At 30.8% G+C, this 13,048-nt stretch overlaps 1 protein-coding gene across 2 annotated transcripts; it reads right to left on the bottom strand.

Moving 5' to 3' along the window:
• Window positions 1–800: 800 nt before the first annotated feature.
• On the bottom strand, window positions 801–7,463 carry LOC101488841 (phospholipase A(1) LCAT3). 2 transcript variants are annotated; one of them, XM_004492806.4, is made up of 11 exons: window positions 7,105–7,462; window positions 6,115–6,206; window positions 5,878–6,005; window positions 5,416–5,551; window positions 5,267–5,318; window positions 4,528–4,628; window positions 3,750–3,929; window positions 2,874–3,031; window positions 2,426–2,480; window positions 1,780–1,833; window positions 801–1,424 (listed from the first exon to the last, which is right to left on the bottom strand). In XM_004492806.4, exons 1-11 carry the CDS (start codon window positions 7,310–7,312, stop codon window positions 1,245–1,247), a joined length of 1,344 nt encoding a protein of 447 aa, XP_004492863.1. In that variant the 5' UTR covers window positions 7,313–7,462; the 3' UTR covers window positions 801–1,244. The 2 variants fall into 2 exon arrangements, with proteins under 2 accessions (XP_004492863.1, XP_012569160.1); XM_012713706.3 differs by lacking the exon at window positions 3,750–3,929 and having other exon boundaries at window positions 7,105–7,463.
• Between the last annotated feature and the right edge of the window lie 5,585 nt (window positions 7,464–13,048).

Below are 13,048 nucleotides of genomic sequence, written 5' to 3'. Positions count from 1 at the left end.
TACAAAAATTATTACATCCATTTAGATAAATTAGTAAGAAGAATGAACAGTTTGTATATAACAAAAGTGGTAATATTTGGTGTTTATCCACAATTTTCAAAATAGAAATTAAGTGCCAAAACCTTTTTAGACAAAATAGTAGAGTTAAAGGAATTAAATGTTTTTCTTTTTTAAATTTTGGTTTTACTGAGCAACTAGTGGACTCTCTAATTGATATGAACTTATTTATATTTATTTTGAGACAAATATATTGACAGTTGTTTAATTTAATAATTTTGTTGTTTAAAAGATTGATCTTCTAAGTTAGTATGTATTTCGGAAAAGAGATCAGAAATTCATACAAATACAAAATCTTATGTTTCAATCGGTACCTATTGTGTCTCTATGTTACTCCTCCTTTGAACTTTGATTTCTTACAATTCAATTTCTAATACAGTTAGGACAGCGATTTATTAAAGCATTGTTAATAAAATGATTTTTGTGTCTTGTAAGAACAGACTAGGTGATTGAGTTTTATATTGATAATGGTGTTTTGTCTTATATGTGGTGCTGGAATAGAATAACAATAAAATATGTTTAATAATAAAACAAGTAAAAACTTTAAAAAACTAAAGTGATGTGGCTTGTCATTCGGGAGAGTGAGTGTATATGCGAGTGTTGATGAATGGGGAAGTTCCCGCAGGGATGTCCATAAGCAAATTGACATCCCTACTTTCATTGTAAAGAAAATCCCTTTGAATTTTTTTTGAGAGAGAATTATCTTTTTAGGTACTGTGATAGAACAAGTCACAAGACAAAAATTTAAGAAAAAATCTACCATAAGTTAGAGCTCATTTGATTAACTGTCTCTCTTACTGTGAAAGTAGAGTTTACATTTGAACATGTTGATACAAAGCAGAATGATAAGAATGCTCAAATAATAGTATATTTATTATTAGTACATGTTGAGGACTACCTGATCACCAAAAGAAGATACATCTTGCTCCATGATCACCACATATAGTACACCATACAACAATGAATTATACTATACAAGATGCATAATGAAGTTATTCCATACACCGGTAGTTTTATACTACCCGAAAATGCACCAAACCGTTTGCTGCATAAATAATGGTAGCTTAGGTGTTTCCAGGCTTCTTCAATGTTTTCTAAAAACTAATAGCATGGCAAAACACTTTCCTGTGGTCAACGTGGAACACAAGCACATCGATATGACACCCTTTTTCCAAAAGGAAATAAATTTAGAGAACCATAGAATTCATTGCATCCGTATCAGCCACTTTCGATGTCTTAGATTTCTTGCTAACCATTGTCTCAACACCCAGCCATTTCTGAATAAGTTGAAATACAGTTTTATCTCGTAATAATCCACGGTGCTCAGTAGGAACTCCTACCCTTTCAACGGCTTCAAGTCCATCGGCCTGTGACATGAGAAGACAAAAGAACTCCTCAAATTAATATGATAATTTTGTAATTGATGTTGATTACTCGACACAGTTATAGCATAATGCCAGAAGACAAATTTGGGACGACAATATTAAGGAAACATCAGATAGTTCAAACGATATACATCTATCTGGCCTATATCCATAAGCATGCAGAATGCATCAACCTTAGGCAGCAACTAATTTCCTTGAAAAGCTTAACAACTCTTAGAATGACCTAAATAATTGGTTTTCATTATAGTTTTGGCATTATGTAGCCAAGTCCTAAGCAGTTATACTGATATCAACCTGGAAGTATATGTACAAAATACAGAAAGATCAAAGAGAGCACCTTGGCTGATTCAACAGGAACCGACCCATCTCCATCAACATATGAATATTGTGGCTGAAAACCATAGAGAAATGTTTTTATTCAATGCACATACACAAGATTGCAATTAGAAAGAAATGAGATAATTATGTCATCCCGGGGACAAAAACAAAATGCAAATACAGAGCCAAAATAACTAAAAAGCAGCAAAGTTATTCAATCTGCTTGCCTATTACTTCCTCCATTCTCTTATCTCAGCCTAACAGAATATCCCACCCTTTACCACTCTTTCCTACCTCGCATTCCTCATATGGTCCCATATAGGGTGCCAAACAGACACCACGTGGCATGAATTATTATTTATCAAAAGAACTTCTATAACTCCCACAGCCAGATTTAATTTGTTTTGTTTTTCAAAAATTAATTTTGTTCTTTTTGTACTTCTATTTTAAGAGTCTGTAGACAAGCCCTGCTTCCCAAGTGCAAGAAATGTTTGAAATCCAAATCTAATAAACGATTTCCTTTTACGATTATAACAAATGTTTGCTTCTCAATAAAGATTGAAAATGGTACAGTATAAATAAGCTATTTATTTTTAGAGAATAAAGAGTTGACAGTCTTATTATTGTTCTTTATCATTGAAATATAAGAGATTTAAGTGGCTCACCAATGTCTGGCATATTTCTGATAAGTCCTCTATTGGAGATTTTTCCGAGCCATAGCTGCATTAGGCATGGACATCAGGACATGTCAGAAAAATATTGTAGAATTTTTTGAAAATTGAGCAGAGGATATTTCATCTCAACTCTTACAATAATGGACCCAATATATACCCCCAAATATCAGTGAAAGATTACCCTTCTTCTTGGATATAAATTATGGAAAAAAGAAAAAGCTTTATGAAATGTAATAAAGAAACAAGACAAGTCCAGCTAATCGAGAAAGTTATATTAATTATAGACATTAAAAAAAACTTAGATAAAATCTGTAAGGTAGATAAACCTCCCAATATCAGTTTTATAAGGTGATCCAATTTCTACCAAACCTTCCTTTCTCTAAACCTATATAAATTCAAAGGCATACTTGTTTTTTCCAATAGCAATTTACTCACATACCAAACATCAAAAGGTGTGTCAAATGATGTTCCATAAATGTTATAGAAGCTGACCCCGTCCGGTAGTTTAGCATTACTTATAACTTTACGAGTTTCAGTAGCCCATTTGAGGATAGCTAAATTAAAGGGCAGTGATATTGAGTTCCCATTATAATTTAGCTGCAAAAAGAGAGAAGAAAAACATAAGTTCTTGGTATAGGGTAACGGGAAAGTTACTTGTGAAATTAAAAGTATGTATTTTCTTTGTTTTAAGATTTTTATAATTAAACCATACTAGCTTGGTCTTACTAATGAAAAGTAAGAGCTTTGTCTTCCCTAATGCTGAATCGACATGTGCTTTTATTAAACAAGTCTGTCACTTAAGCCTCAACCACTGTCCTCCTGAGAGTATGACAAGACCAAAACCAAAGCAGCCAATTTGACTGATTGAAATAGTGTTGAACCAAGCTCATTTCAGTTCTTATCTAATAACCATAATTGCTCGTACGGCTGATGACTGGTCAAAGACCGTGCAAGCCAGCCAGACCAACTGCAGCGCCTAGGCAAGTCGATTAAATAACAAATTGATCACGTCGGGGCAGCTCATATAGTTTCCGTGTCAGGCATGGTTAGGAGTTGAACCCAGACACCTAACATGCTAGGCCAAGGAATTGGCCACTTTCCCTTACAACTTAACCAATTTATAGTGATGCATATTAATCAGTTATGGTTATAGCTAACCACCTTACTTTCCTCTTTTAGTGAAAACAAAATACTTCATAAAAGTTTAATCATGCAAGAAAAATCAAAGGTTCAAACCATGAATTACTTGAACGTGTCAAGCATGTATGGCTACATATTACATTAATCAATCTAAAGAAAAGTTCAAACAAAATACCTCATTGTGCCTTAGTGCTCCTTCAAATAAAGAGATACTCTTGGTTGGTCCATAAGATTCCAAATTGATGTTAACATTCCCATCCTTTTCATGCTTTCGCCAAACATGAATTTCTGGCTGCTTTTTCCATTTATAATCCGGATTTGCCAACATCTCATAGATCGATGGACACTCAACCAGCTAATGTGATAAGATTATCTCAAAAAAGGTTGGTGGTTTTAAAAAATGAAAACATGTTACACAAAGCATATAAATTATGACCATTCTAAAAAGGAATGAGTTGAATGGTGACCAAGCTTTGGATCTCAATAACAAGAGGGCATGATCTGCACACAACAGTGGATCGCTGTTACCAGCGGGAGAGAGGTTCATCAGTGTGGAACCTTCAATGACGTGGTTGGAAATTTCAAATGGGTTGTTGAAACTTGAAGGGAGAAGATCCCACAGCGTGTGTAGAAGAGAATCATGCGGGGAATAATCTTAGGCTCATCCATTGGAGGTTCCACAGCATAAAACACTGCAAGTTCCCCTCAAAGCTATTCTCTCTTGTATGCAGTTCATATCCACTAGTTCCAAAGGGTTCAAGGCTGGTCCACGTCCAACTCATTCCTTTGAAGAGACAGTTCAATTGAACTGGATTGGCCACTTCATTGGCAATGATGCCTGATAAAACTTAAGAAGAGTAATTGGAGATTTTTCTTAGTAAAAAATATTATCATTTATCCCCACATCCAATTCAGTCAATGACATAACAAATCAACCAAGAACAAGAACATACCAATTGATGAAAAGACCACCTTGATACAAAAAAATAGCTTTCAAAGCCTTCAACGAATTCTAACCCAGTTAATAGAGAATCGTTGATGCACCCTGGGGCTCCTGTTCACATGGAATTCATATTCAAGCATAGATAGTTAAGACTTCTATATAAAATTGGAAAGGGAGAGTATAAAGGATAAGAGTGTTAAAGCCCCATTACATTTTTATTCAAACAACAAAATTGAAGCTTTTGCACCAAGTATGGCTAGCACTAAAGATCAATCAGCAGTGGGATTTTTTTCAATGGACAATTGAGCATTTTTCTGTCACTTTCATCAAATCAAAATATTTATAGTAGACTTATTAGTTATTACTCTTAGTAACCAAATTTTGGAATGGCTTGGTATTTATTTCGATTTAGTCCATGGAAAAATGTCAGAATCAAAACAAATCCCTAGTAAGGGTGGTTACTGATCAAAATTAATGAGACGAAAACTTGCAATCAAATAAGAATGGAAGATAAAGATAATTAGCCATAGAATGGCACAATGATCAATATTAAGTAGCATTAAGAATATTTTATAATTCATTTCATGAAATTCACATTAACCATCATATGGCTATCAAGACAAGAAGAGTATGTTTATATCCAACTGTCTGTAAACTTTGAACCAGGGACCAATAATATTGACCGTTAAATAGTAAACAAGTTAAACCAAACAAAAGGAAAGCACATAAAACAGAGGAAAAGGAATTACCTTGGAAAGGGCAAGCCAAGGAAATCCACTTATTCACATATTTTGAGAACGCCTGCCAAGGAACAACATAAATAACCACCAGTTCAGCTACATTGTAGAAGTAGCAAGCACAAGTTTCATAAGTAGTGAGTGAGAGAAACTGTGCTCACATCTCTGTAAAGTGACATGAAACACAAGATCATAACCCCTCCCATTGAGTGTGAAATTATGTTGACTTTTCTTCCACCAGAGGCTTTGTAAGCAGTTTCCAACTTGAGTTTAAGGCCATCCATTAACTTGTCCACCCTACCAACAACAAAATAAGCACATATAGCTAGTTTGGATCAACTTTTCATAAGTACATGTAAGAATAGAAAGGTTGAAATGATACAAATTACAGTGAACACAAGTCCTCCAAATTACAGCCTCTTCTATAAGTTGAAACGGACTTCAGCATCTCAACTTTTTCAAAAACTCTCATTTAACTTACATATAGACAATAACATATTAACATCTCTAAAGTTGTAAGAACTAAGAACTACTTCCATAAGCTAGAAAACCAACCCAAACCAAGTGGGACAGTGTTTGAATCCACTTGGTAAACTGAATGAAGTTTATAACACCGACATTACCTATTGCTTTGTCTGAAATCGTATCCGTATCCAAACAAAGTAGTTCCTTTGACGTAGCCACATCCAACAAGCATGTCAATCATGTCATGAAAATGATACACCTCTGTCAAATGCACACATTTTACAAACTGCAACCACACATAACATACAAGAAACATTAAACTTAAGCATTAGAAAAAACAAAATAAAAAATATACATATATCATAATGTTTTGAGGTTTATCATTGGCTATTTACCCATGACGGATCTAAAATATCAATTGCATAGAGACCGTGATCATCATCAGGAACAACAATATCAGATTTCTTGTCTAACGCTTCAGTGTAACCTAAAAGTTGATGTTAATTTAGTGTGAGAAAAGAATGAACAAACATTCATAAGTGAAAACTCCAAACTAGTTTATAGAAAACAGAAATGCTTAAGAACAACTGCAGACGGAATATAAAGGCTTAAGAAGTCTCTGCAACAGCTCATAACTGCTTGCGGCTGCATTCACCTCGGCAACATTAGCTCATGTTTTACCATAATATCAAGATTTGCAGCCTAACAATAACCACGATTTAGGAAATGATATTTTGACAGACAAATTTGATAATAATTTCAACAACAATTTTGAATAGTTAAAGCAGTTCAAATAAGTGGTTAATTATCAATAATGAATATAATAAAGGATCACAACTTATTAACTACCCACTGAACTAACCACGGTTTTAAACTTCATCAATCAGGTGTTGAAACATACTCCTTCAGTCTCTCAGTCTCACAATAAACGTCACTTTAGCACAAAAAATATATCTATAAATGAATGTCATTCTTAATTTTCAATGTAAATTTAATTTAATTTTTTATATTACCCTTCAATAATGACTGTATACACAATTTACAAAACATTATTGTATTTCCATGTTAATAGTAAAAAACTCACCAATAGTTAAAGATTGGTAGTTTGGTAAAATGAATTCTCTATTTCTTCTAATTATTAGATTTGTTAATACGTGTGCAAAAACCTTAATCATAACCACCTAAAAATTGTGGTTGACCACTTTAAAATCATTGTTCATTGTGTTCAACAAATGCTTAATGAGTTACTTATAATAATTAACAATCCAGTAAAACATAATATTGAATTTATTGTAAAAATCGTGTGTTAAAATAACATTACTGATTAGAAGCGTGTATGCTCAAAATGACAGTATAGAAAGTAGTAGTATAGTATAGTATAGTACCTGTTTGGGGATTATAAAGGGACCAAATCTTCTTTCGGAATTCTAAGTCAGCGAGGAAGATTCTAACCCAAACACGACTGGTGAACCCGAATTTCTTGGGCTTGGAGTGAAGGATGGAGCCACCCATGCCCGAAACAAGTAGAACCGGGTCACGATCCGCCAATGGCTTCTCGGATCCTTCATCGCCAAAACACGGACACAAACCCATCGGAAGTGATGAAGCGTGCGGTGCGGTGCGGTGCGGTGTCTGTTAGTTTAGTTAGCTGTATCGATCACAACCATACTCGACTCACTCACCGTTCCTCTACTTTAGTTGAGTCTTACTTTGAGACTTCAGCTACTACCAAGTACCACCAACGCCTATTTATAATTTAATCATTATAATAATTCTATTTATTATTTTTGTTGTTATTTATTATTGGTTGGTGGACTTGAACTTTGGTGATCATCATTCTTTTTTCTTGTTTGAAACGGAACCAGTTATTTTGTACTGTTATTAGCAACTGTCACTTGATCTCATGCTATCTTACTTACACTCTCAAAATTGGATTTGGAATCGTAAATTAATGCGTAAGTACTCACAACTAGTTTTGCATATTCACTTAATTTCTTTGCTTTATTAATTCCCTCTATTTTAAAAAGTTACTATTTTAGGTTTTTTAAATGAGACCATTTAATTACCATCGGATAATTTAGATATTAATTTTTTTAAAATTATAATTTATTTAAAATTTAAATTATTTGATCCAATTATATAATTATTTATGGCATAAATGCTTATATTTAGTTACTAAACTAAACACAAATTCGAAAATTAGATGATAATAATGGGAAAGGATCGGTATCCGAATATCCCTCTTCATCTTGCACTTTTATGACATCTATCTACTACTTGTATTTTTTTGACAGAACTATCTACTACTTGTATAATTAAAAATGCATATTAGTTATTAATATATATAGTTGCAATTTAAAAATCCCTTACATAATCATAGTTATTACTATATAAATAAATCATTATAAACGGGTACTGTTTTGAAGAAAACAAATGTATAAAACGAGTTGAATATCTGAACCAAGGTATCGTATCCGCATACGTATGGAACGTGTGGCAATAAACTAAAACAATGTATGGCAAGAATTGTAAGAAAGATGAAATGGAGAAGGAGAAAATATATAATATGTAGCACGTGGTTATATATTGTAGTATCTAAAACTAGCAGCATGTAACAAAAACAATGCAGCCACGTGTTTTGTTTTATAATAATGTACAACGCAGAAACTTCTCGTATAAAGTCAAGATAAGCATAAAATCAGTATATACCTTAGTTAGTTCATCATTACACGGCGGTAGATTCTCACTTGCTTGGGTGAGTGAGAGTGACATTTGTTCAAAAATATAAAGTGCCACCGATGTAATAAAAGATCTATACTAGTAGCCTCAAATTTTAACCTTTCTGCCCTTTAATTATTTCTATCAAATACGAAGTTAAACAAAAAATACTGACAGTGCTTTTTTTACAAATATATATATATATATATATATAATATATATATTAATATATTTATTTTATCTTAAAATTATAATTATTAGTCAATTTAAAATTTAAAATTTATAAAATATTAAATTGTTCTTTTAAATTATGTTTGGATGAGATAATTAAAACTTCTAAATAATTCAAATGATTCAATTGAGTTTTTTTATTTCTAATTTTTTTTTTTTTGAATAAAGGAGTTATTCTTTCAAAATTGGGCTATTGTTTATAATTTTAAAAAGTTTTGAGGGAAAAATAAAAATAAAAATAGAGTCAAAATTGACATTTTAGAAAAGTTAAAGCACTATTTCGCAAATATTTAAAGACTAGTTTGCAAAATTTGATAAATTTACGGATTAAATTGCAAAAATAAATAACAAAAATTTAATAACCATGCAAAATTTGAAATATAGTGTCAAAATTATAAATTTAAAAAATTATAATAATCATTTTATAATTCGTATTTTCAACAGTGAAGAGATAATTTTAAATTCTTAAATTTTAAGTTTTAAGTGGTATTTAAAAATCTCTAAATTTAACTTTGACAAAATACATCATAAAAAAAAAATTATTTTAAAAATTCTTTAAATTTACCATACAAACAAGATAATTTATAGTAAATAATTTAAATTTTCTTAAAAAAATACATTCTTTTAAATAATTTAACCGTCCAAACAAACCTTAACTAATTTGAATAAGCAACTCAGTATTTCATACATTTAAGATTTTAAATTGACCAATATTTATAATTTCAAGACTCAAATAGTAGTGTACTCATTTAAATATTTTATAAATATTGTACAAATCAGAATAACAAAATTACAAAAGATCAATAAAAATCATTAATATCTTTTTTTAAGGAGATAATTGTACCAGTCTATTTTTATTTGCAACAGTTGAACAAAATATCAAAGCAAACTTTTTGCTATAACGTTATAAAATATTTGAAAATATATAAATTATCGTTTTAAAAAAGACACTTGTCTTGTCCCTTAAATCTACTAACATCTTTTTTGTTCACTTGTTAAAATGTGACAACAATATGATCCTTTAAGAATGATAAGGATAAATTTAACTTCAATCCAAGTTCGCATGTTTTTGCATGACTTTAACGTTTATAAGCTACCAAATTGATAATTTGTTAATTGTTATTGCTTGTGTTAGCAATTTATATTATGTGATTAAAAGATGAGGAGAAGTAAAGCGAACTTTAATCTTATATTTTGATACCCACAATGAATTTTAATAATAGAACTCTACCTTTTTTTCAATCCATTCCAACATGAGTCTCTACAATCTAGGAATTCTTTTTTCAAGTTTTTTGGTGTTATTATGTTCGTCTGTGGGAGGTCTCTCCTCTCATCTTTGGGTTTCTCTGTTGTTGCCTCTAACAAATGATATTTGCACACATGGTGGGTTTGACATATTTGAAGAACTTGTACAATTAAGGTTGTTGTAAACATTTTTTATGATATGTTATAATCTTTAAAATTGAATTCTTAATTAAAAAAAAATGCAATTTTAATAATGGCTTAATTGCACTTTTGATCCCCCTATTATAGGTGAAAATTGAAAGTAGTCCCCCCATTTTGTTTCTCCCAAGTTTTAGTCCCCCAAACAGAATTTGAGTCCAAATCATGATGAGTTGTCATTTTTTTAATGACGTGTCAATAAAAAGCTGACGTGGCAGACGCATACGTGAAATAAACTTATTATTATATTATTTCTAATTAAAAAATATAATTTATATTTTTAAAAATCATTATTATAATTGTTAAAAATCATTATTACAAATAAAATTTATTTGTTAAAATTAAATTAAAAAAAAAAAACACCTAAAATCAAAAATCCTAAACAAATCAAAATCAAAAGGATTCACTCATGAACCCTAAAATCATTCTGAACCCTAAAATCATGAACCTAAAATTATTCTGAACCCTAAAATCACGAATCCTTTGTTCAATCGTTTTCATCACTGGTTCTGCTTGTTCTAGTTTTGTTCAGTTCTGGTTCTGGTTCTGGTTCTGTTCTGCTTCTGGTTCTGTTCTGGTTCAGTTTTGGTTCTGTTCTGGTTCAGTTTTGGTTCTGTTCTGATTCTGTTCATGGTTTAGTTCTGTTTTGGTTCTGGTTTAGTTCTGTTTTGGTTCTGGTTTGGTTCTGGTTCTGCTAGATTTGATGGTTCTGTTTTGGTTTAGTTCTGGTTTGGTTCTAGTTCTGCTAGATTTGATGGTTCTGTTTTGGTTTAGTTCTGGTTTACTTTGTTCTAATTTTGTTGTAGTTTGGTTCTGGTTCAGCCACATGCTTTATTTTGTTCTAATTTTGTTTTGCCCTGCAATTTGGTTCAGGTTCAGGTTCTGCATATGGTTTAGTTCTGTGATGAAAACGAATCAGTGATGAAAACGATTGAACAAAGGATTCATGATTTTAGGGTTCAGAATGATTTTAAGGTTCATGATTTTAGGGTTCAGAATGATTTTAGGGTTCATGAGTGAATCCTTTTGATTTTGATTTGTTTAGGATTTTTGATTTTAGGTGTTTTTCTTTTAATTTAATTTTAACAAATAAATTTTATTTGTAATAATGATTTTTAACAATTATAATAATGATTTTTAAAAATATAAATTATATTTTTTAATTAGAAATAATATAATAATAAGTTTATTCCACGTATGCGTCTGTCACGTCAGCTTTTTATTGACACGTCATTAAAAAAATGACAACTCATCATGATTTAGACTCAAATTCTGTTTGGGGGACTAAAACTGGGGAGAAACAAAATGGGGGACTACTTTCAATTTTCACCTATAATAGGGGGACCAAAAGTGCAATTAAGGCTTTAATAATTAAGAAAATAGTTGTTTTAAATATTTTTGAAAATATGTTATAATCTTTAAAATTGAACTCATAATAAAAAGAAATTGCAATTTTAATAAGTAAGAAAATGTAAAATAAATTTTAGTATTTATAAAGTTTTAAAATTTTATTTTAGTTCCTATTAAAATATTCTCAGCTTTTTAGTCTCTAGAAAAAAAAATTATTCACTTTTAGTCTCTATTTTAAAAAAAAAAATTATAAAAAAAAAGTATATATTTTAGTCCCAAAAAAAGTCTTATAAAATCAAAATAGAGACTATAAGTGGATACAAATTTTTTAGAGGTTAAATTTAAAATGTTGTACTCTTGCATGGATTAAAAATATATTAAAAAAAAATCACTCTCATTTTACTATATTATAAAAAATAAAAAAGTTCTGACATTTGCCAATTGGAGCTTATGCTATTGGGCTGCTTGCACGGCCCACTCTGTATACAATTGATATGTCCGTCTAAAAATCAAATATATGACATGTAACTAAATAGGTTTAAAGACTTCTATTCCACTTATCTTGTATGAATAATTTGGTATGTCAACACACACCACAAATAAATAAATGAGAAAACATATGATAATTTTCATGGTTTCGACACCTATTGTATGCGTACATGAAAATACATCTATAATTATCTTTATTATCTCAAATATGATTACAATGATTTGTAACAAAACTCAAATTGTGTATCACTTTGATAACTCTCACATTCTTAGAGTTACAATAAATGATGACATTATCACTACAAAATACCCTCTAAGGTGTTCGCACACTCAATTGCTCTTAGATGAGAAAATACACACTTCACAAGACTAGGATAAGGGTATGGCTTCTTTCAAAATGTGATTAATGAAAGCGAGTTGATCTCCACAATTTCAATAACTTATAGAAATTCTCAATTCATTTTCTAAGTTGAATTTGTATCTTCAAGGTTTAAATAATAAAGTATAAGACCATAAAATATTCATCCCCTTTTTATGCATTTAAAATTTGCACTACGGTTATCTATTAGAAGTTTAAATTGATTATCAACAAATCCTCCTTCAATTAAATTTTTCACATCATTTGAAAATTTTAGTTTCTTTTCACCACTTTGTCGTTATCAAGGGGTTTCCATTTCAAGTAGATAGTCTTACCATTTTTCTACCTTCGCAACAACCAAACACCTCCCTCTGTACTCCCTCTGTACACCTTGCAACCCTATTTTTAACCAACAAATTTGTATCCATGTGATGTCATCTCCCCAAATAAATTATATTGACAACAACAAAAGGTATATAACTCACATTATAGAAAATTTGGATGACACATTATAAAGTTTTACTCTCACGCATCTAATGCTTTCGACCTTCGTTTTTTCACAATTTCCAAGTATAAAATGATCAAACTCTTTGTTAATCTTCACAGTGTCAAAACATTATTCGGTATCGACAAATGTGTTTTCCACCATTCATTTTGATTTAGAAAGCTCCTCGGTCGTTGCTAAAAACAAATATTAATTTGTCATTGTTCGAACTACATTGATTTTGGAGTTGTCACAA

The sequence above is a fragment of the Cicer arietinum genome, chromosome 3 (genome assembly GCF_000331145.2).
Source record: "Cicer arietinum cultivar CDC Frontier isolate Library 1 chromosome 3, Cicar.CDCFrontier_v2.0, whole genome shotgun sequence".
NCBI lineage: Eukaryota > Viridiplantae > Streptophyta > Magnoliopsida > Fabales > Fabaceae > Cicer > Cicer arietinum.
This window is presented reverse-complemented; position numbering and strand designations above follow the sequence as displayed.